This window comes from Chroicocephalus ridibundus, chromosome 1 (assembly GCF_963924245.1).
Source record: "Chroicocephalus ridibundus chromosome 1, bChrRid1.1, whole genome shotgun sequence".
NCBI lineage: Eukaryota > Metazoa > Chordata > Aves > Charadriiformes > Laridae > Chroicocephalus > Chroicocephalus ridibundus.
Genome location: NC_086284.1, coordinates 217,333,831 through 217,359,854, shown reverse-complemented (window position 1 = coordinate 217,359,854; position 26,024 = coordinate 217,333,831). Strand labels below are relative to the sequence as shown.

Genomic DNA, 26,024 nt, shown 5'->3' with positions numbered 1-26,024 from the left:
AGGAAGGTGTGGGAATATTTGTGGCTTGGACCATGGGGATGTTCACACCAGTGATGTACATTGCTGTCCTCGTGGAGAGTCTGAGATGTGCAAGCTGGCTGCTGGACCCTTCGTCCCCACCTTTCTCCCCACCCCCTATGTCCCCATCCCTGTTCCACCCAGGCCCACGTTCTCTTTCCCCACCTCGTATTTTCTCTTGGTTAGGCATGAGGAGATTAGGAGACACATGAAAATCTTTCTGATAGGAGTCAAGGAGACAGACAGACAACCTGAGAAGACAAGAAGAAGGCAGGATCAAAAGATGGTGAATTTAAGGGGCAGATCTTAAGAGACATGAGAAAAGCATAGACAACTGTGTCCAAGCACAAAGACACAGAACTGGGAAGGGGTGAGGAATGAGATAGAGTAACATCTCCAACATGCACGAGCCAAGGACCTTGTTGTGAGTGACCCCACACCACAACAAAACGTCTAGCAATGAACACACTGGGGAGGCAAAGGGGCATCCTGACATTGAGCCTGTGTCCCATCAAAATGTCCCATCCTGCCCCGGTGGCCTGTCCTTGGTGGTGTGAATGGGGTGTGCACTTGTTCCCACCTGCCACCTTGAGTTTACCAGCACTGGTGGGATGGTGTAAGGAAAGGGTGGCTGTGGTTATTCTGTCAAAGGGTGGGTGAATTTGTCCCCTGGAGGAAATGTCACAGTTTGGAATCAGAAAGGAAAGCTGAAATGTCAAAACCTTTTGCAAAACAGCGATGCCCGTAAATTACCTGTTTGGAGGTGGTGGAGGGGTGTCATTTGCTGAGCTGACCCAAACCACTGAGCTGCCTCTCATGCTGCTCCCCCCACCTTTGGCATCAAATACAGATGCTTCATGAACCTTGTCTTCACTGCGAGCCCACCTCACTGGCCAGATTATGAGCCTCGCGATGCAAAAGCACTCAAAAAAAAAGCTGCTGTGCATCAAATGGTTAGGCTTCTCCAAAAAGGATTAATTTGTTTGGATTTTGTTTCTTGGAATTCATTTTTTTTTAATGGTAAGATTTTTTCTTTTTTTTTTTTTTCTGAATAAAAAAAATGTATAATGTGCTAATTGCCATTTGTAAAAAAAAGCCCCTCTGTTCTGAGTAGAAATGTCTGATCAGATCCAATCACCACTCTTTTGTCTTGAAAATTGTTTTTAATTGACAAAATTGTAGATAAGACCTTTTCCATTGCCAGAAAACTGACACTTTTTTTGTGTCTCATATTAGAAAAGTTGGATATTTTAGTCTGCTTCTGGGAAAATGAAGAAAAAGAAAAAGAAAACAGAATCAAAATCTTCTCCTTTTTCAACAGCTATGGATACGAACAAGAAAGACTCAGTCAGGACTATATGCTGTTTTTTTGACTGCATTAATTCCACCTCCCCACAAGAAAAAAAAAGAAAAAAAGGTTTACAGAAACTTCCTCCTTGGCTTTCTCTTCCCAGGACTATTTGTCTCTGTCTATTTTGTCCGCTCAGGGTGTCAGTTAGTTTGGTCTGTAGCAGGGACCACCAGATTTGGCTAATGGTGTGAATTAGCAGAAAAACTTTCCCCCTCTCCCCAAAGTCTTGTGGCCCCAGGCCACCGTATGGGTCTGTGGAGCAGCTGAGCACCACGGACCTGGAAGTCGAAATTATAAGAGAAACTCACTGCACGATCTTATCAGGGTTTTGCATGTCTTAGAAAAATAATTGCCACTAAAAAGGCCAGGTACAAGGGCCATCGTGCCTTTTAAATGCATTTAATTTGCCATCACAGGTGATACTAAGGGCTGCCTTGCCAGCAGGTATGACTAAGGGAAAAGCTCATGGGACTGTGAAGTAGTTTGACCCTAATGAATGGCCAGAGAGAATGCTGGACATCTTGGTCTGTAGAGCTCTCAGTGCAGCATGTGCCTCCATCCTGGTGCAAGAAATGGGAGCTGCAGGGGTGCATTGGCTCAGGTCCTAGGAGCATCTGCAGCTCTGCCAACCTCTGAGCACCCTGCTTGGGCGGGGAGAGCACACCAGCACCTTCTCATTTCCCTCTGCTAAGAAATCAGGAGTCACCCAAAGCAAACTAGGGTATTTCTGGCAGTGGTGGGATGGAGAGCTGGACAAGAAGTAGGAGAGGCAGGTAGGCCTTCCCCTTGGAGGCACTTGTCCCGCCTCACTGCTCTCACAAGGTATGGCCTCAGTTAACACTTAGTTCTTGGCGTCACACCTCCCTTGCTCCCTTTCCTCTGCAAACAGCACATTTTCCCCATTTTTCCCCCTGTCCCTAGCCCCCACATGGTCAGAAGAGATCTTCCTGTTTCAGTCATCTTCGGACTCCTGAACCAAGCTTCATCCCCTGCAGATGCTGTGATCACAGCCACTTTGTCACCGTTAGTCCAGATCCCATGAGGTCTGGATGGCAACGACACAATGCCAAGGTGGGAGAAAGGGGAGATGCAATGCTCCAGAGAAGTACGAGAGCGACTCTTCAGGATAAACTGGGGGATAAGGATCTGCAGGACTGTACAGTGAGGGTGCAGCAAGGTTCAGGACCCCACTATGTTGGGCATGCAGGAAAAAAAGATACAGCCAAAAAGAGTCAAGATGAAAAATAAATATAATGTTTTTTAGCTTGTTGGTTTTTGGTTTTTTTGCGGGGTGGGGATTGTGGGTTTTTTTTTTTGGTTGGTGTTTTTTCTACAGCAAGATGGTGATGTGTCTTCACTGAGAGGCAAAGGCAGGTGAAAGCAGGCACATGGCTGGAAACCCTGCAATAGCACGATCAGTTTCCCACACTGCACAGCGAAAACAAAGAGTTTTCAGGTGGAGGAGAACCCCACTTGACTCTTCTTGTACCTGGTCTGTCCAGGTGCATGGAGGTCTTGGCTCTGTGCTCAGCCTCTCCAAAGATTTCTGGGCTTCAGATTAACCCACCTAACTTCAGACATTTAGGGATAAACGCTGGAGGTGGTGGAGTGAGTCTGGGCTTGGTTTGACCAAGCCCTAGGGAAGGCGGAAGAGCCCCTTAGCATCTCGTTGCAGAAATAGAATAGCGCCTTACCCCTCTGCAGCTGGTGTTTGCAGAATGTGTCCCCAACAGGTGGCTTTAGGTTCCAGATGGCAGACCTGGGATTTAACCAGGATCTCTTGGGTCCCAATCCAGGGCTGTCATCTCATCCTCAAGGAGACCTGGGCTTTGCTCTGCTCTCTCACATCCATCTCAAATCTATGCCTCACTTTCCTGTCTCTGCGTAGTAATGTTTCAACCTCACAGAGATGTCGTGAAGTTTAATTAGCTCCAGGCAAAGCCCTTTGAGATCCTCAGATGAGAGGTGCTATAGAAGCACAAAGTATTAATTTAACATTATTAAAATAATTGGTTAGTGGATGGTGAACAGAGGGTTAGCGTTAGCGGTATTTATTCTTAATGGGAGATGAGGAGGAAATAATATTCCTTATGGTTCAGCGGTAGGACTGGTTTCTTAGTGTTTGTATTAATGGTTTGGACAGAAGCAGGACACTTGCAATTGTTAAAGATGCAGCCGATAATGAAATAGCAGGTGCTATTAAGATGTACAGAGAAGTGCCATGTCTACACCATAATCTTATGCAAATAAGTTCAGGAATGGAATATGCTCTTTTAGGTGTCTTAAGTGTAATGCGATGCCACTGGGTGGGAGTTACGCACCAGCTAATTATAGCGTGAATAGCATTGAATTAGGTTATATGGCAGTGGAAAGTGATCTCAGCATATTGACAGACCCGGCATGTCAGAGTCACTGATATTTTATTAAAGTGAAACAGTTATTGGCAGTACAAGGTGGTTTTTGGGGTTTTTTTTTTCTGTATAAGCTGTATTAGACACACCAGATGAGAGCGCAGCAGAGTCACAGCAATCTCCCAGGCCCCAAAGTACGCGCTGACTCTCAACAGAGACAACAGCAATGATTAGTTGGGGTTGGGATACTTCATTATCCCATTCGCAGTCCAGCTGCCGTGTGCAGGCAGCTGCCTTCCAGGTGACCGCTTTTCTAAGGCAGGCACTTGTGTCTGGAAGTACTTATTTATTAAAAGTCCCATTTGTCTCTATTTAGAAATTGCTGAAGTTACTTTTTGGGCTGGAATATCCCCTCTGGGCAGCTGCCTTCAGCGGCTGGGTCTTTTGCCATGTTTGTTTCTGTGTTTCAGCCAACACCATTCAGGGATTCGAGAGGCTGATGCTGGAGGGAAATACTTTGCTCTGCACACACTGAAACAATTTTCTGTGCTGTTCCCCTCCGACTCTTGGGGGAGGGCAGAACATTTTTGGCAGTGCAGAGGAAGACCGGAGGGGGAAGGTTACTTTATGACAAGTCTGTACCTTTTTCTGTTCCACTGAAGATCTGCATTTTGCCTCCGAAGAACCTCAATTGCAGGTGTCGGGTAGATGCCTGGGAGAGCGTGGTGAGTAAGCCCACAGGATGCTCCGTGTGCTCCAGCTCAGGATAGATAAGGTGGTCAAGGAAGAGGAGATGGGGGGAACCAAAAGGCTCTGGAGAAGAGCCCACATCACCTCTTTCTTCATGGATAAACCTGCAAAACCCACTGGCACGTGGATCCATCCCTTTAGTCTTGATTTATGCAGCATCTGGGATCAGTTACCTGGAATGAATTATGCTGCTAGCTCAAGGAAGGGGTCTGTGATGTTGACTCAAGTGCCTGAACTCTGCAGTTGACGCAGACCCCAGCTCGGTTTGGTTCAGCTTGGCAGAGCTCCCCCGTCATCAGACTCGAGCACCAGGCACAGTCAGGTCTTTTGGAGGTTTTCTCCCCACTTTGTTTTAAATTGAGAAATTACATTGAAAAAGTCAGTCAGTAAAAGTCAAAAGTTAGGAATTGGCAGAATTGAGGTCACCTGTGGAAAAAAAGGAATAATAATGTGTGATCCTGTAATTAAAGTCTGGCTTGCAGTGTGTCAGTGCAGGGAGCAGATTTAGGAGTGCAGAAGCTCCTTTCAGTCTAATTCCTGAGAGCCTGACACTGCAACCTTAACATTATATTAAAACCAGGCTTAGTTTGGTTTGGGTTTTTCATCATTTCGTTATTTGGGTGGCAACACACCTTACAACAGACATCACGGCTGCAAGATGCGTCAGTCTAATATAGGGTGAGTTTTTGGTCTGAGGAGTTACATGTCTTAAATGTGTATGACCAGTAAACAGCAAGATAAAATATATTCCTGCGCAGTGGTGGGGTGGGAATACAAACCACATTCCTCGATGCTTAACCTATACCCATGTGTTGTCCTTCTGTGCAAATGTGCTGGATGTGTTTGCAACCTACTGTGCTCTTACATTTGAACTGAGCCTGGGTATCCGCCCGTTTAATTTTAGAAAATCCAGACATTTCTGTTGTGTTGCAGCTGGAGGAAATAAACGGGAGGTAGCAGGACATCTTGAAGAATTCGGGCACTTGTGCTTTGACACCGAGCCCAAAAGAGTTTCCTTCCAAGCTATTCTCAGGAGAGGAGCTCCCATGCCCTGCAGAGCTCTGATGGGATTGCCGTGCCTATTTGTTTTATAGAAGTGCTTACAAAAATCTCAGGTCTGCATTTTACCCTGGCTTTCGTTCCGCGATAGGGGACTTACAGTTTTGGGAGTAGTTAATCGTCTATCCATCCAACCCTCTGGAGACTGCACGTTTAAAATTCCTGATCCAGCATGCGGCAGCGCTAAAGGAGACTTAATGGGATGAAGGCTCCTAGGGAACGGAGAGTGGGAGCTGCAGTGCTGCTCTTGCTCTCTCAAATCTGCAAAACAAACCAAGAGCACGCTGAGAACAGCAGAGATTTCACTTTATGATTACTGCCACTGGAAATACAAAACTTTCCGCTACCAGAAAGACGGAGCAATTTGAGTTTGAAATTGGGGTGCTCATTTTATCTAGTGTCAGCCACTAGAGAGAAGCCAAGCCCTAAAGTTTTGGGCCAGATCCCAAGCTTTGTAATATTCAGGCTCAGCCATATATTGCGTTGCTTTTGCATCTGTTGCCTTAGATCCCTGTCTGCAAATCCCCATGCATATAGGCACAATCTCTGCTCCAGGGAGCAAGGACATTGAGGGCTGATCTTGGAGCTAACCCTCCAGCAGCCCCCGCGTGCTCTCACAACTAAGACTCCGAAGTCTGGGAGTGGGTGAATAATTTAACATCCGCACTTAGTCTTTATAGCTGATTTTAATGGGGGGTAATAGCACTGCTAATAACAAAATCCATTGAAGGCACCCTGTGCAAGTCCATAACATTAGCTTAATGGCAAAAGGTAATTGGCATGCAGTTGGAGCTGTCCTTTTGTATTAACCCTGTGGATTTCGAGGCAGACATCTTCCTTCCTTGAAGTGATGGCCTTGGCGGTGCACGTGGAGTAAAATACAGATGTGTTTTATGCTAAGCAAATGCAAATCTGGATTGAAACAGGGCGCGCTGCTACCAATTCACATTGCTGGCTTGCATTTACACTGGACAGACGAGGCAAGAGGCAGTGACAGTGCTGAGAGCACTGACGACAATTAGCGTGTGGTGTAAGCTTCATAAGCTTGTGCAGACCAGGTGCTGTGCACTCACCAATTTCACTGAAGTCTCACGAATTGGGAGCACCAGAATTTTTAAGATTCAACTCTGGGCACCTCCAGTCAGGCACTTTCAAACCAGTGCCCTCAATCGGCCTGGGACTACTTAGCAGCCGCAGGGCGATGGATGGGAGGGCTGCCCCTTCCCAGCAGAGAGGTACCAGCAGCCCAGAAGTACCACAGCAGGGCCAAAGAGCATGGACTATGCACGGCTACTCTAAAAGGACATCCTTGTGTAAGATGTCCCACTGCCCTTGGACGGGACAGATTTCAGGGCTGCCAAGGGAAGGTTACGCTGTACCGGCGATGTGGGTGGAGAGACAGAGCATCTCTAGAGCTGTGCATCCTACCCAAGGGATGGGGCTTTCACCCAACACACTTCCTCCTCTCATGGTGTCCTTACAACTCTCCAGCCTGAGGAGTGATCCCACGGCTGCTAGCGCTGGAGTCAGAGCAGGAGTGTGGTTTTCCAGCTAGTGCGGTCCCAAAGGTTACAGTGTTGACTTTCCATCCAAAATCATTGTTCCTTCCATGTCCCAGGGTTGTGCTCGCCCTCACAGCGTTTTGTCGTGCTAACTCTGTCCCTCTCTGTTCCCATTTGCGCAGGTGCACGAGGAAGGAGCGATGTGAACGCTCCAGCGAGCCTCGGAGATTCGCCTCAGAGATGAAGCAGTGTGTCCGGCTTACCGTGCATCCCAACAACATCTCCGTCTCCCAGTACAACGTATTGGTGAGGAACGTTAATCCTTGTCCCCCTCAAGTTTAATCTGCCCATGCAGTTTGTCAGACTCAGGTATGTGCCACCTGGGTTCAGCACGAGTGGGAAGGACTGGCAGCTGCACGCACGAGGTTCTCCAGAGTCTATTACCTTCCCCAGCAACTTTCCAGCACAGAGAAAGATTTGCCATGGGAGGACGTTTTGTCCTTGGTTATCCCCTCTCTAGAAGTGTGGAAGAGGTTTTCCTGTTTGCCATGGGGAGCTGAGAGTAGGTCTGAAGGGACTTTGTACCCTTGCAATTGTTGTGTGCATACAGTGTAGTTGTTTACTTCATCGGGAGAGGGTTTTGTGTATGGCTGGACACAGACTTCAGGCATTATGAAATAACGAAATGACCTTCTAGGATAAGGACAAGTGAGGGATACCGTATGTTATTTCAATAAGCTCCAATTTTCTGTCACCTTGGGTGGAAATATGTCTGTCTTAAGCCATCAAGAACTCCACCCTGCTTCAGTTCCAGCACTGGGTATACAGAGCAGAGAGGCAGGATGCTATGCAGAGGAACCTAAGTCTGCCAAGGTTCATGCTCTCAGCGTGAAGGTTCATTATCTGTCTTCCTCAGCACAAAGTTTAGCCTTTATGACCTTGAGCTACTCAAGTCAGCAGCCAACAAAGCCACACAGTGAATGCTGGTAGAGCAGTAGATGATCCTGATTTTCTGGACTTGAGACAAGAAATCTCTGTTGAAGTTCTAACCAGTTTGTGGTTTATCTCCTGACTCATGACAGCAGTACCTTATGTGGTGAGATCTCAACACCCTCTGAGAAGGAGACAGAGATCTATTTCGTTCAGGCTACTAGGGCTCTGTCCTTTTGGCCAAACTAGTTTGGGCTGTAATTGAGTTGATAAGTCAGGCCCCAAAAGCTCCATCTCTGGATGAGTTGTTCACTAACCCCATACCCTGAAAGGTCTAAATGATGTTGCTCAAGGTACAGCTGCCAGACATCTTCCAGGTGACAAGTTTTGGAGTGCTAGGGTTTCTTCAGTGGTAATGAAATCGGCCTTTCAATGCCTGCATGTCCAATCATTGCTGCTTTGTTTCAGCCTCTTAACTTTGCTGTGACTTTACTTTCCTAGGCTTCAAACAGAACTGATCTGAGACATCTTGAGTCCTTTGTTCTTCTGGGAGTTCAAGGTTTCTTTTTCTTATTCTCTCAGTAGCGGTTGAATTCTTTCATGTTGGAATAAATCCTGGGGGACTAGCTGGCTCAGGGCGATTGAAATTGACAACAGAATAAAAGACCTTTACCTCTAGGTTACTCTGGCAGGGCAAGTCAACCCAGAGCTGCTGGGATCAGAAGTTGCCGTCGCCTGACTGGTACCCAGTAATTTGCATGAACATTTCAATGGGAGTCTCAGCCCAGTCCCAGATATACTGGTGTCCCAGCTCACACACAGTCACCACAGATAGTCTCTTGGCAAATCAAGAGGAGGGCACCAGCGAAGAAATGTCTGGTGGTGTCCTTACCAAGTCTCACTTGGATTCTAGCAAAGGGTCAATGATATTTAGTTCTTATCCACAGAGGCAGAGAGGGTATCTGTGTGGCCAGGCAATCTTTTAGATTTTAGGCACTAACAGGGACTTGGAAAATTGTATTTGAGTCTGTTTCAGTCTGTGGACTTGGAAAATTGAGTCTGTTTCAGTCCAGAGATGATGCTCTGGAATCTCTGAGGAGAGATACTTGCTGGGAGAAGGATCCATTCTTCCCTCATAAAAGCAGCTGCAGAGCAGCCATGTGTGTTGTAGGACTTCTTGTCTGTTCAGAGTGTGCAGTGGCTCATGATGTTTGTTGCCAAGCACTACTGGTCTATCCATTGGTGTCATCTTCTGCATGGCACATCTTCATTCTGCATTGCCCGGGCTCAGACAGAAATATTTATTAAGCAGAATAGTTTCCCCTTCTCCATTGCTAGCAGTGTATTAATGAGCAGGGAGAATGGATTTAGCCTGGGTGCTAAATCCATCCAAATAACCAAAGCTTTTTCCTACTCCCCATCCAAGACCAAAAAATCACCTTTCCTGTTGCCAAAAATGAACATACTCTCAAAAAGTTTTTATGTCAGCCAGGGCTAAGGCCTGTCTGCTCAGCCTTTCTTCCTGGTGGTGCCTAATGTGAATATCTCCAAGCCTTCCCTAAGTGAGGAAAACACAGTGTGGGGGAGCAGTACACATTATGTTATGTTATGTTGTCATCCTCTCCTGTTTTGTCACCTGGACTGGCCTCCTCTGTTCTTTGTGCTGGTAGAAACAACACTTCAGCATGCATTTGTGTCTCCTTCTAGTGACTGTCACATCAGATAGGGCCTCAGCTAGCTCATGGAGGAGGCAAGTGTGGAGAGCATCTGCATTTGTGCCTGTGTCAAGTGGCTGGCTCTAGTGGTTGGTCACAAAACCTCTGAATTTATACTAACTAGTAGGTCATCAACAGGTGCTAGAAGTACCCTGGGATGCCTCTGTGTTAAGACATGGTCTAGTGGGTTGGGCAGGACCCTCAAAGATGGAACGCAGTGGTGCAGGACCTTAGCTGGTCTGGGAAGTTAGCAGCATGAGTGTCCTTCTCCAGAGAATAAACAGTGACATTCCTTTCCTTCGTGACCATGGGCAATGACATAGAAATTCCAGTGGGTGTCGTAAACTCTAAAAACATGGGCAATTTCTCCTTCACAGCTTTTTTTTATGTAAGGCAGCCCACGGCATGTCCCCAGGGCCAACTGCTTCTTTGGTGGGATGGGCAGGAGAGGTTTGCTGTGCCTCTAGAGACATCGTTTCTTTGTGGTGGACTGAAGGCTGTAACTAGACTCTCCTTACACAGGAACTTGGTGACAGAGCGCTCCCCCATCTGCTGATGCTAGGAGAGCAGGCCGTAGAGAGTTAGACTGGAGCGCTACAGTTTCTCTGTAGTCTGCAGAGTGCCTCTTGTGAGTAGTAGTCGCCTTCCTCAGAAACCGCGTGCCTTGGGGCCACCAAAGCCCTAGTCTCCACAGCTGGCCCCCAAAGACTCCCTGCCTAACCTTACACTTGCATGACAGATAGTGAGCACTCCCTCCTCTCCACTGACCCAGCCAGCACTGGGATGCAGTGCCGTTGTCCCTGCATAGCCACGTACCACTTGTGTCGGCATCAGCATCTCATCCCCTTCCCCCTCCGCACACACATCCCTCTCCTGAATCGCTGCTTTCTGTTGAAGGAGGATGCTCTCTCTAGCAAGAGGCTCTTTGTCCAACCTCTCCAGTGTAATTCTCTCCTGCTGACCCAGCTCTGTTGTTTGGCTTAGTATTTTCTCTTTTCTTTTTTTCTATCTATTCTTCCCTCCCTCCCTCCCTCCCTCTTTGCTTGCAGCTGGTCTTGGAGACCTACAATGTCCCCGAGCTGTCAGCAGGAGTCAATTGCACATTCGAGGACCTTTCGGAGATGGATGGCTTGGTGGTGGGCAGTCAGATCCAATGCATCTCACCAGCTGCCAAAGAGGTGCCCCAGATCGTCACAGAGAACGGTAGGTATCCCACAGCTCCTCCGTCTGCACCACTTCTCCCTCCTTTCCTCACCCCACACCCCTGTGTCTCTCCTGCTTTCTCCGAAAGCAGAATTTGGATCATGGGAGCCTGGGGACAGAGTATGCAAAGCACAGGGAGTAGGTGGGACACTGTGCTGGTGCTTGTACTATGAGTTGTCTGAATGTGTGTGTGTTTATGTGTGCGCACGTGTGCAAGTGTCATGCTGCAATACCAGTACCTGCGTTAAGGTGCTTATATGTGTGATAGTATGTGTTTTCAGACTGCCACCGAGTGGCAGTTACATATATCCAGCAAAGACAAGAGATGATATGGGATATTCGCTCACCTTTTGTCCAGGCTGGTGTTATACAACCCAGGGAATGAGGTTGTACCTGCTCTCAGCACATCTCACCCTCTGCAGTGGCCAGAAAGTCCTGAAGACGTGAACGATCCTGTCCGTAATTTCATCCTGCTCCTCCCAGATTTAGACTTGTATGCTCAGTTCCTTGTCTTTGTCTCTGTCCTTTACTGACTTCAGTTGTGCCATTTTTTTTACTGGCTCCCTCTCCAGAGTGGTCCAGCACAGAAATAACTTGTCTCCAAGGGTGCCCCCCACCCCTCAATTTCCTGCCATTTTTTGTTTCCCTTTTCCAACAACTTTTCTAGGTACTTTCAAGAGCACCTGTGGCTCTTTGCAGGGACGTTATATAAAAACATTAACCCTACTGATCACCCCAAGAGACGCAGAGAGGATGATGCCATTTTTGTCCTTGAAATCGTGTGAAATTTTACAGTAAAGTTTGTCTCTGAAGATCCTCAGGCCACAGAAAATGAAGTGAAACAAACTGTCACCATCATCTCTGCTCTCCCCAGGCTGCCCACAGCTGCATGTGCTCTCCATGGCACCTCCAAAACAAGCCCCCAAAGGGCGGTTACCACTTTCAGGTCCCACCAAGTTAACAGTCATGTTTGCCTACTGAGAGAGATGCCAGAAACTATTTCCTCAGTATGGACATCTGTCCCAGGCCAGTCTATAAACAACCAGCAAACAAAAATAGCAGTGGAAGCTGGAGGCAGGACAAGAGAGAGAGATTTATGTGAAGGATGGTTTCCAGAGAAGCTGGGCACCTACGGCTTGTATCAACTTCAGCAGCTGGTGGTCTGCACCTCTGCAAAGACCAAGTCCTCCATGCAGAGTGCCAGAAGCTGGAATGGAATCAAAGGATGTGTGGCTCTGTAGCACATCTGATCCCTGGAGCCATCCAATCCTCACAACCTGTTTTAAAATATATGCAAGACGCTGGCAAAGTTGTTAAATACGAAGCGGTTAACAGAGCTGTCAAAGACGGCGGCAGCAGATGGGCAGCAGAGTCGAGGACTGGCAGCAAAATGTGTTTAGTGAAGTGTGTGGTGTCTGTGCGCGTGTGTATGTGTGTGCCTGTAGGTGGGTAAGCGTGCACGCAGGCGCGCCATGCGACGAATTGTCAAGTTTGCTTTAGCCTGATTGATTAATGAATCTTTCAGGTGAGAAGGAAAATAATAGAGGTGAAAGGGCCAGCCAGGCTGAAGTCTTGAATTAAACATGGGTCCCTTCCCCACCAAATTACTGCAATTACTGCACCCTCTCATTACCCACAGCTGATGGGCTCTGAATAGGGCTTTTGGCTTTGTGGGAAGAGGTACCAGTTGACTGCCCAGCATGGGAGCGGTGGGAAGGGGAATGAGGAGATGGTGTGTAGGAGCTGAGATTCAGGTTTTGCGGTGGATGGGTCTGCTATGGAAATGGATTAGTCCTTATGGAAATGCAACGGCTTGTGGATGTTCCTCACGCTGAGCTTCGTTCTTTGTAGCCAAAAGCTTGGGTGAATAAACCTTGGGGTGAATGGGGTGAGCAAACCTGTAATCTTCCTGTTCACATGGGAATCTCCCTGTTCATCAGCATTTCCCAGGCTGCAGATAGGGAGCTCCGACCCTGTCCTCACTGTTACTTTAATCTTTGCTCTTTCCTCCATCCTGTTTTATCAAAGTACAGCCTCTCTTTCGGGGCAGGATCTGGAGGTGGCCTTCTTCAGGCATGGTTGTCCTGGATATTGGGCCCTATTCAGAGATGTTAAATAATGAGGGTGAGGAAAAAGTAGATCTTTCTTTATCCCCTCAGGAAAGCAAGTATGTTTATCTTTCAGGTGGTATATGCACAGGCCACCAATGTTTGGGTCTAGCAGTCCAACCACAGGCCCCTTCTGGGGACAATAAATGAACCAGGAGCAAGGAAGAACTTTAAGGACAGTACTCCATTTTAATGGCCTCCTAATTCCAGACATCCATGTCCCCTCTTTGAGCTTAGCTTTCCTACTTGATCACTTCAGTCACCATATTTTTTGAAATTGGTGAGGTATAGACCTGTCATCATCATATGGCCCAGACTCTGCTCATAGGTACGATAATTTCACATACTCCACCGTGCCAGTACCATAAGAGAGGGGGAGATGTACCTGTTGGAGAACCAGGCTCTAGAAGGATTCTATTGCACTTCCTACAGCTATTGAGGATAGACAAGCCAAGGTTTTGTGGGACAGCTCCAGGTTCAGACTGGTGGCATGGCCAACAGGGCTTAACTAGGTTAACAAAGCAGTCACATACTGATGTGTCAATTTTTTTTCACCAGGAGACCATCACATTGTCCAGCTTCAGCTCAAGTCCAAGGAAACGGGTATGACCTTTGCCAGCACCAGCTTCGTCTTCTACAACTGCAGCGTCCACAACTCGTATGTTAATTGCTTTTGATACTTGCTTTCCATTCCACCCCTGGATCTGTCACAGAACCCACTGCTGGCTGGGGTACATGTCCCTCAGGAAGCTGGTTAGGTGTGGAGGTGACCAGGGGACAGTGTGTGACCAGTGCCACAGAGTCACTTAGGTGATGGTCAGCATGGTGGGATCTCTCCTGGGAAGACTGAGAGTAGTATAGTGACTATTTCTTCTGCTGATGAGAGTCCTTTGCAGGAAGGCATAACCTTGGGGAGTTGTAGATCCTCATGTGTCCCTCAGACAGAGGAGCATCGCATCAGTGGGAGCTGCCAGGGAAGGGAGTCAAAAGGGAGTCATGACCTCAGCAAATGGCCCCCTCATCTTCCTGTTAAGCAGTTGTTTGCAGATGGCTGGGTCCTGCCCACCCATATGCACCTCCAACCCTCATCCATGCTGTTGATCTCACCAGTAGGTATCTGCCCCAGGTGGTTAGCATGGTGTTGGGCCCTCAGATCTAGAAAGACAGGAGTTGCTGGTTTCTGCCTGATGTGAACTGAGCAGGGCACACTCAGTTGATTCCCTCGAGACCATCTTTTCCATCCTGTGAGCTCCTTTCCTGCCCTCCACCCCATTCTCCTGGGGTTTAGCTGACACCCAGGGCTGTGCAGGAGGTGCCCCACCAGAGCGGGTCTGCTGCTTTCCTGCAGAAAGATGCTCTTCCAGCAGGCTGATCCACCCCTGAGCAAGCTGAGCAGCTCTGTCCCCACCACCGAGCCATCAGAAGTGCCAAAAGCAGATAATTACTGCGGCTCAGCAATTCACAAGGAAAGGCAAATCCTATTTCCGTGTTCCTGCTGCTTTGACAAACAGTGTCAGAAAGCAAGTGTTGGGGGGAGAGCAGGAGAGATGGTGGTGTTAAATATTTATGGCATGTTTTGGTTTCTTACTTGACAAACTATAATACACTATCCATTTTTAATTTGATGTATCAGAGCAAGCACTTGTTACCAATTTGAAGAACAGCTCGCTGTACCAGAGCTGAAAGTGGATTTGAGTTGAGCGAGATTTCACAGAGACAGGGGAGAGGGTGTGCGTCTGCCTGTTGGGCTCAGCCAAGCTCTACTGGAGGCAATTTTTTCATTCCTGCCCATTAAAAGCGCAGTGGCACACTAGGGCCAGGAAAATTTCCATCCCCAAGCCCCCTCCAAGGTACTTCAGAGCCTGCAGCTGCATGAAGATCTCCAACAGTGTGAGTGATCAGAAGTTGCTACCATCCGCTCTTTGTTTTGTGCAAAGAGCTCGTTATGGCTCAGTTTGGTTGCCGGTGAGCAGACATCGTATTAAATAAAAAAAAAAAAAAAAAGAGTGATGTAGGTATAAGGCAATGCTATAACACAGCCAGGAGAGGTGTTTGCAGCTCTCACTTTACAGTGTCTATGGGGCATAGGAAAACAAAAACTTGTAAGATGGAGGGAATGACCCTTTCCTATACCCTGAATAGATGACTTCCTAAACATGCCCTCTGCTTCTCGAGCAGCTGCTACAATTGTCTTTATGTCTCTGCTGAGATGAAGAAAAGAAGAACAGAGTTAACATGTTTGCAGAAGCCCCATCACCCATGGGCAGAACTCACATGAATAAGCCTGTGGGACACAGGGGGAGAAAATTCCCTGCTTCGTCCTTGGTTTCTGCCCTTGGTGCTTCCCAGTTTGTGTTTGGCCTCTGGATCATGTGTGAGTGGGAGGATTAGCCAGCGAGGACTGCTGGTGCACAGGACTCCCCTCCAAGGGCACGACTCCACCCACCACCACCTCCCTTAGCCACCTTCCCATGATCTTGTATTTTTTGTTATTACACTCAGGATTTTGTTATGGGCAAAAAGGGGAATGCCTCTTATATATGAAGCCTGATTAAATGTTGTAAGAGGGCAACTAAAACACAACAATAATTAATATTACTCTAGTTACAATGATATGAGTGCAATCTAAATTATCATCTAATTAATATGAGACACTTGTGATCACAGTGACAACCAGCTCAGGCCATGACAAGTCCAGCATCAGCCTGAGACCTGACAATGTTGGGTCAGTGCAAAGCCCATGGCCTTCTGCTAGTGATGGCAAAACCAATGTTTGCTGGGCTGTATCGCCTGCTGAGAAACACTATCAGCCTCAAGGGATGCTCTTTTGGCTGACAGGGCCCGGCTGGCCAAATTACTACTCTTTCTCTCCATCTCCAGGTGTCTATCATGTGTGGAGAGCCCTTACCGATGTCACTGGTGCAAGTACCGCCACGTCTGCACTCACGACCCCAGCTCCTGCTCCTTCCAGGAGGGACGAGTCAAGCTGCCCGAGGTAGGCAGGGGCAGGGGGCATGCGTCGCGTACGTGGGCTGCTCAGGGCTGATGTTGCCTTTTGGCCTGGGTCAGACCAATAGTCCAGGAAGCCTTCTCCACCACTAGTCCCACCCTCTCCCTCTTCCGCTCACCTTCCAGGAGACCCTCACCTTTCCCTCGTCTCCTCTGCTCTGCCAAACCCCAACAGTGACGTGCCCTCTCCCTCCCATATACTACAAGGAGTGCATTACCTTGGAAAGCCACCACAAGCTCCCAATACCAGGGTACTGGGAGGGATGGAAAACACTGGGCATGCATCTCCTCCAGGAAAGAAGGAGGTTGCTTCTAAGCAGAGAGGCTGCTGAGATCCGGGGAGGATTTCGGGCTATGTCCATAGTGTCAGTGGATTTCAGCCATGCTTCGAGGACCTCTGTGGCTTCGTGGGTTTGGTACCTAATGGCCAGTGCATCAAACTGCCTCCAGACGAGGCTGGGGAATGCCTCATTGCCCGCTGCTAAGCTGAACTGGACCTTGGGGCTTCATACAGAGCTGGCTGGTGCGCTGCAAACGCTGGCTGGCTCGTATTGTAACTAATGAGCACTTGCAGACAAGTGGAGCTCGGGAGAATACAAATAGGAAGCCACTTAATTACTTCCTGGTCAGGAATGGTCTGAAAGCATCCTGGCCTGTCTGGTAAATGACCTGAGATGGCTCGTTGTTTGCCTGGCCCGAGGGACCAGTACCCATTAAGAGATCTGATATCTGCTGAACCACCTGGCACAAAGGCGGCTGCTGGAGTCTCAGGAAACGTGTGTTGCATTCGGAGGATGAAATCCCCTCTGCTCCCTACACTGCCTGCTGGGTCTGGTGTCTTTAACGTGTTTCCCTACCTACCCTCAGCCCATGGGCCAGGCAAGACAGTTTACTGTACCGAATGACACGTGTGGTGTCTTCACACACCCATGGCATCCCCCCTTCCCTCCCACCACTTTGTTGTATGCTGGTTGAGATGTCACATATGTGCTGGTTGAGGTGTTCTGGAGCAGACATCCTGAACTGCTGTGGCATTGGGACAGGACATAAATATTCATGAGCAGGGAGGCTGCCAGTTCTTTATCTACCAGGATTCAGAATTTGCTGTAAACTTGCTGGAAAACTCGCTGAGGAGATGGAGGGCTTGACACCCTCCGCTCAGTGGTGAAGTGGTGCAGGAAGGCAGCCCAGGGTTCAGCCCTTCTGGTAGGCTACCCCAACCAGACAGACCCTATTCCCTCGCATGGAGCCTTGGCAGAGTCTGGCCAGTCCTGTGCCTTCCACTTCAGGAACTGTAGGGACCTCAACCTCTTGCTCAGGTGGCATTCCCTGGGACACTTTGAGCCTCCTGCTGTGCAATGCCACCACCATTTATCTCCTCTGGTAGACTCCTCTGGTGTCTCACATGCCAAGCACAGGACTCACTTTCCCAGTTCTCGCCTCTTCTCTTCTCCAACCCCCTGCCCAAAGTGAAGGGCCTACAAAATACAGTGTGTCTCCTCCTCCCTCAACCACACATCCCTGTATTTCTCACACTTGCTCCCCTCAGAAAGGAGATCATGAGAAGCTCTGTGTCATCCCAGTTCCTTAGGGAAGGGACAGGGGACAGCACAGCTCCTGGTCTTTATCTCTTCCAAGGTCTTGAGCTGCAGAACTGGGGAGGAGGAGGTGGACTCGTTGTCCTCTCCAAATCTGCCCATTTTAGCACACCTTTTCCGTTGCTGCTTTATCACTTCTCATGGGGTTCCTTTATGAAAGGTATCATCTTCAGACTAGACGACAACTCCAGTCCGGGGCACTTCGTCTGTCAGTAGAGGTTGCTCTTTCTCTCTTCTGTCCCCTTTAACAGAATTTCCTGCTGAGCTTCAAATATTTCCCCTCTGATCTTGCAAAACTCCTCTGTGCGATTTGCACGGCAGCAGGGAGAGGCACAAACCTGACCTTGGAAGACGACTATTGATCTACAAGGCAATGATAGCATCATGCGACACATTTATGTTGAATTGGTCATTGCTAATGAGGGTGGGAGCCCTCTTGGCTTCTGCAGCAAAACCATCTCTGGGCACAAACCTCTTTCCCATGGGAGACAACATTTGGCAGTCAGCTGCTCAGCTCAGGAGCTGGTTTTGATAACTGCTGCACAAAAGAAACACTTCTCAGCACTGGAACAACTGGACAATATCTGCAAGGATAATGGCCATGCAAACACAAAACTTTCAGAGATAGGTCTCTGCTTGACAGTGTGAGAAATGCCCTGTAGCTTCAGGGTCTTTCTCATTGCTGTCTATGCGTTGGTAGCCCTCAAGGACACTAGGCCTGGGGAAGGATGGCATTACAAGTGCACTCTGACAAACACAGATTTATTTAGCTCTCTGACCAGAAAAGTTTTGTCAAATGGCACTTTGAACAAATGCTGCGTATATCTCCCATGCTTCTCTTGAGAAACCATTTTCTCACTGACTCATCTCTCTTACTGAAATTTCCACTGTCTATTTTTTACTTTCACCTTTAATTCTTTCCTTTGCTGTCCTGTACCTATGCCTATCTGTTGAGTGGGTTCTTTGAACAATAGAAACCATTTGGTACCTTGAAGCCAAGCCTGGCTCTCCATTGCCCATCCAGACTCACACCCAGTTCCCAATGATATAACATGACTCAAAAGGTTGACAGGACTGAAGCCCATTTCCAGCCTTCTCAATGCCACCTTCAGTAGTGCTCAAAACATACCATTGCTTTAAGTGGTCCTCTTTTTACTGGCCTTTCATTTCCATCTGCAATGCTCTTTTCCATCCTTTCCTCTGTAAGCACTTGGAGCCCAGGAGGATGAGGACGGGATGTGTTCGCTACCGTCCAGGCAAGAGTACCTGCTAAATCAGTAAGTCTTGAGGATGTACTGATGGGAAACTGTACTACCAGCGTGGGATGGTTGGACCATCCCATTTGTAGACTTCCCATGAGTCTGCTGAGCAGATTAGCATGGCCAGTTTCCAGGATCGTATGGTCTGATTGCACCAAGAGACTCTTTGCCAAGCAAACAAATATTGGTGTTACTCTGTCATATGGAGTGGTGCCAGAAACTCCTTCCCTCTGTAATCATCATTGCTGGCATGCCAAACCTGCTCCCCTCCCCCACACTATAGCCTTTACATTCTCTTTGCTGATACACCCACCCCCACGTGAATTTTTTTCTCTCTTTGCCTGTACAGCATCTTACCATTGTGTGGGCTGAGGCTTCGTACTCTCCAGAAGGCCTGGTCTGTAAAAGGACCGACTGGGATGATACCCATCACCCCTGGACCAGCCTGGAGCACTTTGAAGGGAGTTTTGTGCCCTTGTGTACCTCCAGCTCCATCATTTCCTTGGCATATCTCACAAGCTTCTGGATTCCCATGGGCTCACCTACTTTCCTTTCAGGTCTTCTTCATGTGCTCTGAGAGGATCCTGGGGTTTTTACTGTTGTTGGGTTTTTTTGTGTTTGTTTGCTTGCTTGTTTTGTTTGTTTTTTTTTTTCCTTGTAGTATGAGCTGTTGATTAATGTAGAATGCAGGATGAATTTGAGACTGATCCAGTGGGACAGCAGAAAGGTCTTGGCCATGACTCATGCTGTCCAGAAGGCAAAATGTTGTTTCTATCTGAATAGCCTGTGATCTACCATCCAGGGGTGCCATTGAATTGCACGGTGGATAGCTGTGATCAGCCAGCCTCAAGCTGGGACAGGGCAGCTGTCCTACCACTGCCTGGCTAAACTAAACCGGAGACGGAGAAAGGACAGAAAAGTCATGTCCCTCGCTATCAACAAGGAGCCACAACTTTTTAGCTGTCAATTGTCAGGTGCTCAGTGAATCAGCTCTACCCAAAGTAGAGATGAATCAACTAGTTTGGGAGCCTTGGGAAAGCCCGTGTTTGCTCCTGGTGAAGAAATCCAGCATGGTCATAAAGCAAGAGTATTTATGATTACAGCACTGAACTCAATCAAATAGGGTTGACTATGTCTCCAGATGATTAATGGCAGAAATGCTTCACCTTGGCGTATAATTTCCCTTTACAGAAGGTTTTCGAAAGCCAGGTCCACTAGCTTGAAATATACTGAATGACTCCTTGCTTGATAAAAGGGAGCTGATATTATTGCTATTGAGGGCAGGAAAGGAAAGGATGAGGAAAAAAAAAAAAAGACATTTTAATACTGAAGTGGATTGTTGTTGTTTTTCCCAAAGATAGCTAGCTGGTGGCCAAAGCAGTGAGAATTATTCTTAAAGATAGAGGGGAGCAGGCCAAGCTTCTATTTTTTTTTCTTGGCCATCCTATCTCTGCTTTTGACATTTGTTGTTGACCGTAGCGAAAGTCATAGTGCAGGCTTAGCGCTGCACCACAAAGCATTGCACTGCAGACTAACACACTGTGAAATCAACCCTTACTTACCTGACACAATCACCAAGTAAGAGACCTCAGTCATTTTCTTCCGTAAAGGGGCAAGACGGTCAACAAGTAGTGGAGGGAAACGGAGACATGGAGGAGTAAAACAATTGAAAGTCTCTGGTGTGATAGGAGCTTCAGAAACAGCACCAGTCTCTCCTGATATCTATTACCCAATACACCTGATTGCATCGTCTGTCTTGTCTCTGTAGAGACCTGCTGTGATCCAGCGGGGTAGTTTTCATGTCAGTGTTTCACAGACATCTGTAGAAGGCTGGTATGCTGGGGCAGCCTACTCGAGTTGATGGGATAAAGGATTATGTCTTCTTTTGCGCCTTCTTCTTCTCTAAGATGAACACTATCTTGTTCGGGGCCTTGCAAGGATTGTAGCGTTGTGTGGGGGAAAAAGAGGGAAAAAAAATGGCAAAAGCCAAAAGCAAGCCTAGATAACAAATCTGTTATCCGCCGGGTTTAAAAGATACATAATCATTTAATTACCTTGAAGGAGGTTTTCATCTTTCCCTGCTCAGCCGATTTGCGTGTGCATGTGTTTTTCTTCCTCCCCCAAACAAGCCTTTTATTAAAAGGATTTTCATCTGCTGCCTAAAAAGAGAACAGAAGAAAAGATCTTGCACCAAAGTGTTTTATGTCGAGTTGTACGTGCTAATGACAGTAAAGCCCACATAAAAGAAACAACTGCTTCAAATATTAATTTGTCAAAAGCGATAGAAAGCGGTGTGAGCCGCATGCTGGTGAGCAGCTGCCGAGGAGCAAAGCGCTGCTTTGCCCGGCGCTTGCTTGTGCCTCCTGCTGAACGAAGAGCTGTACCAGTGGCCTCTGCAGTGGAGTGCACTGATTTAGCTCTGACCAGCCACTTCTCCTTCTTGGGGATGGTATTTTTGGGAAACAGGGAAGAAGGCAGGGAATGATAGTGACAGCTCAACTTGAACTGGCAGACACCTAAAAGGCGTTTGGACAATGCCCTAAATAATGTGCTTTAATGCTTGGTCAGCCCTGAAGTGGTCAGGCAGTTGGACTAGATGATCGTTGTTGGTCCCTTCCAACTGAAAAGATTGTATTGTATTGTATTGTATTGTATTGTATTGTATTGTATTCTATTCTATTCTATTCTATTCTATTCTATTCTATTCTATTCTATTCTAAGGTAATAATGCCCACATCTCCTCATCATGGGCTTTGTCTGCAGTAAACTCAGCAGCACCCTTCCCCACCCTACTGGTGCATCTCAGTCTAACTCAGGGAAGACTTTGCCCCAAAGTCTCAAAAAGCAGACAGGTTTTTAGAGCCCCCAAATGTCCTGCATTGTCCTCTTTGCAAGGTGCAGAAGGAAGATACGGTGCCCACCTCCTCCCAAAATGCACCCTGGTGGAAAAGCCTAAGTGGTTGCACTGGTGAGGGGGTAGAAGACCTGCTGGGCCATCAGGTGAGAATGGTCAACTCCTCACTCCCTTGCATGGACAAACCTTCTGGTGATGTATCTTCAGCTGTTGCCGTGGCAACTGCTTGGTTTCCCTCCCACTCCTGTTTTCAGCCTCCTTTAACCCGGCCAGAGAGGTGGCTGCTGGAAGCATCAGCAGCAAGGGGAGGAGAAAAAACCCATCTCTGCTCAAATTAATGTATCTCTCATTTCTCAGGGACTCTAATGACAGTTGCAGCGAGGCCAATACCAGCGCTCTGAATCATTTTCCACTTGTCGATTACCCGCTCACTTATCCTGGCACCTGTCTATCATTAAGGGGAGGGTGCGAGGTGTAGTTTCTATGGCAACTGCAGGCAACCTGCTGCCTTCAAGTGCTGTGAGCAGGCAGGGGGACCAGCAGGAGAGGCGAGGGGACCAGGAGCAGCTCTAGACAGGCAGCTGCCTGTGGCAGGAGCAGCCACCCCATGCAGATGGGATCTGGCGTATTGATGCATGCATTTCATGGCACCTGCTTTTAAGCAGCATAGGGGTTTGGCATTTATCATCTATTTAGCTCTTAGAAGTGTTTCCAAGCACGTGGGATGGAGTTCAGTCTTGTCGGCATCCTGTCCAGGGGGAGGCAGGGGTAATTGGGGAGGAGGCTGTAGCTGGTGGTTTGGATCCAGCTGTGGCTTGGGGCTCCTGGTGGTTTGGCATTTCAGCCCTCATCCACCGTTACAGCCCTTTCCAAGAAATGGAGAGTGGGTACATTCTCTTTAGAGGGCATGCTTCAAATAATAATAAGAGGAAAGTAAACACAGAAATGGCAGGCCAGGCAGAAAGCTTCATGGAGTCCTGTTAGAGCATGAAAATACTGCTCAGAGGCAGTATCACGTAGCGGATGAGGCCATGGGTTTTATTTCAGCAGATGAGAGTTTTATTCCTGGTTCTGAGTTGGCTTGGACACATTCACCTTTCTGTGCCCCTGTTTCTCTAACACTCTCTTCTGATTTAGGTAAGCACTTTCTGTTAATGGGTGCTTGTACGGTTCTTAGTACCTGGAGCTGCCATCTCGCATTGGGGCTGTTCATAAGAAGTCTCTGAGCATGTACAAACAAATTAGATAATTTGCTGTTTGCAAGTCGTGCTGACTTGCACTGAGGTGAAGAAAAAGATGGAAAGCCTGTGCATGAAGTGGCTTCTGTTATTTTTGGGTACCTTTTGTCATCTCTGAGCTTTTCTGCCCTGCAGTCACCCAGCTGGCAGGGGAAAAAGCTGGTAACTTCTTCAGTTTCCACAGTAACTTGTAGCATGATTTCTGATTATTATGGTGGTGGATCTGCAGGAAATCTGTCCTGGTGCAGGGCAGCTCCATCATGTCTCTCCCTGTTGAGACCTACAACCAAATCACAACAGGAACCGAGAACTGATGGGAAAAGCCTTCCCTGTGAGCGATTCATCCTCCTTTAATATACAACTTGTTTTCTTAGATCTTAGCATCTCCAGCCACCATATGAGTGACTAATCAAGGACCTGTTCATGTAATTTCTAGGAGTAACACAGGGAGATTAGTTTGAATGGAGATGTAAGAAGCATCTGACACTCCATACTGCGTCCCTGCTAAATGTTACTCATAACAGTTTGGCTGCTCATCTTTGTAGTGCAAGATTATTTATCCCGCAGGACAGAGTGATCTCAGAATGCAACCGGGTAATATTTATCCGTCCCTGCCAACACAGCACCCTTTAAATAACGTGGGGAAGAGCTTATGATGTTTTGATAGCCTGGCTCAGTGCAATGCCATTGTAATGCCTCAAGTGTCTATGGGATTTTTTGGCTATCTGGACATCTGTTAGGACTGCTAGGATCTGTATGGCACCCTGCAGTTTGAGGGAGGAAAGGCAATTCCCCATTCGGACTTAGTCCAGGGTGATGGCTAGGCTTTGAAACAGGATGATTTTGCTTTTCTCCATTGTAGCATCAGCTGCATTCACTGGTTTGGAATATGTGCGCTTTTGGGACCTGGCCAAGGAGATATATTCTCAGGATGCTGAAGCTGCAGATAAGAGGTGAGGCTGGAATGTGACTCCCACCCTGCTTGGGGCATCTGCAGGAGGCTGAGCTCAGACCCTCCTTCCCCACCTTGTCTTTAAGCATGAGTCCATTTGCTTTGGCTTGGATGTTATCTCGTGCTGTCATGGATCCTGGTTGAGGGGGAGGGTGACAAGAACCATGATATCATGGTCCTGACCTTCCCACTGTGGAAGCCAAAGTATTATGACTCTTTGGTCTTCTGTCCTGGTTTCTGAAGGAAGTGGGATTGCATCAACATGGCCTGTGTGCACCTCCAGTCCGTCAGTTACTCTGTCTCCTCTGTTGACTTATGAACTCATTGGCCATTCTTGGCCTTGTTGGGCCAGTCTGGAGCTCTTGGAGGTACCAAGTTCCTGCTAACTTTGTAAAATTGGGCAGCTTCAGGGAAGAAATAGACTTTCGGTCCTCTCTTGGGAAGGAATCACTACAGTTTGGGATCAATCCTTGTTAGACACCAGAAATACCCCTATGAGAGTGTTGTCATGAGAATCCCTGTCACTTCTGAGGGACCGTTGTTTGGAGAATGTCCCTTATGCATGCAAAAAGCATTTGTTGGCATAGATGTATAGGAAAATTAACTTTGTTGATTAGTGACATGTCGATGTCATTGGTACCTACATGGATGAGCAGTAATGGGTATTATTGCAATGCTCAAAGTTTGCAGCCTCATTGGGCTACTGGGGTGCCATGCATAGATGTACAGTGCTTTGATATACATGAAAGGTCTCGTGAACTTCAGATGGAAGTCCTTACAGAAGGACAGAAAGTTGGCTAGGCAGAAGGATGCAGACTTAGAGAAGAAATTCATCACTGCTTTATAAGCTGGTGTGCTCTGCCCTGTGCTTTACACAGGGCTTTGCACAATCCAGTTTTACTATATGTGCTATTCTGAAGGGCTGCCTTACTTAACCAGGGTTTTCCTTTAACAAATGACGGATTTTGTCAAGTAAATACACCATTATCTTGTCTCTTATGTATACACCACCTTCCTCAATGCACACATTTATATTTCTTCTAATTTCAAAACCAGGCAGTTACTTGGAAAACACCAGAACTGAGACCACTTGCACATCTCCAGTATCCCCTCTCCTTCGAGCAGATGTACCTAATGACACAATCATCTACTATTTTTGTCACTAGTCCACTCCCTTCATCCAGTGACCAGAAGGCTCCTGCTCTCCGGATCATTACTTTTCCTTCAGAGCATGTATCAAAGCAGCAAAGGGCTGAAAGCAAGCTAACATTGTGTCTCTATTTAAAAAGGATAAATGTGGTGCTTGGATAATTATGGCAGCCTGACCTTGATCCTTGTGAAATAATGGACCAGCTGAGAAAGACTCTATTAATAAAGAATTAAAGGAGGGTAAAATCATTAATGTTGATCAGCAGAGATGTGTGGACTGACTTCAGAGGCAGAATAGTCCTAGGTTGGGATCAAGCTCTCAGCAGACCTGGGTCATTTGCCAGCACTGCCTGTGTGGCCTTGGGGGAGTCACTTTGCTCTGGATCAACGGGATTCAGCAGTGAGCCATGCGAGAGGAGTTAGTTATCTTCATTTAGGTTCCGCTTTTCGAGTATCCGCTCTCTGGTGCTCAGCATTGCTCTCTAGCCTTCACAACACTGAAGCCGGGGACCCAAGAGGCTATAGCAGCTAAGCTAATGATCTGTTATTGATCTGTTGGTCTCCCTCCAGCAGTGGTATCTGTACACCAATGTGTGCAAGCCACCATTGAGGTCTGTGAGGTATGTAGCTGCTACGGTGCTCAGAGCTTCAACAGGGCCAAATCTCTTCTACAGACTGAACACTGACGTCCAGGGCAAACACCTTTTCCCAGGCACCAGAATCACTTGTGATATCTGACAAAAGAGAGCTGATATTTGCTCCTGAGTGCATGGAAGACTCTTAACTAGAAAGGAGCCACCAGAAGTGACAGCGATGCAAGGACTCAATTATTCCTTTGTTGTCTCTGCAGATGTTTACTCTTCCCATAAATCCTGTTGATTTCTCCTCATCAGCTGCCTTTAAAGTTCTGAGCATTTTCTTCATGTATTATTACTTTTGCTGTGGCAATAAATAAGCACACCATCAATCAAACTAACA

The 26,024-nt window shown here is 47.5% G+C and overlaps 1 protein-coding gene across 2 annotated transcripts in view; it reads left to right on the top strand.

Annotated features, from left to right (window-relative positions):
• Positions 1 to 26,024, top strand: part of PLXNA4 (plexin A4) — a 477,218-nt gene that overhangs the window by 350,309 nt on the left and 100,885 nt on the right. For both annotated transcript variants that reach the window (XM_063323702.1, XM_063323701.1), the window contains exons 6-9: positions 7,214 to 7,337; positions 10,726 to 10,879; positions 13,546 to 13,645; positions 15,868 to 15,982. In XM_063323702.1, coding sequence (XP_063179772.1) covers positions 7,214 to 7,337; positions 10,726 to 10,879; positions 13,546 to 13,645; positions 15,868 to 15,982 — 493 coding nt within the window. The remainder of the gene's footprint in view (positions 1 to 7,213; positions 7,338 to 10,725; positions 10,880 to 13,545; positions 13,646 to 15,867; positions 15,983 to 26,024) is intronic.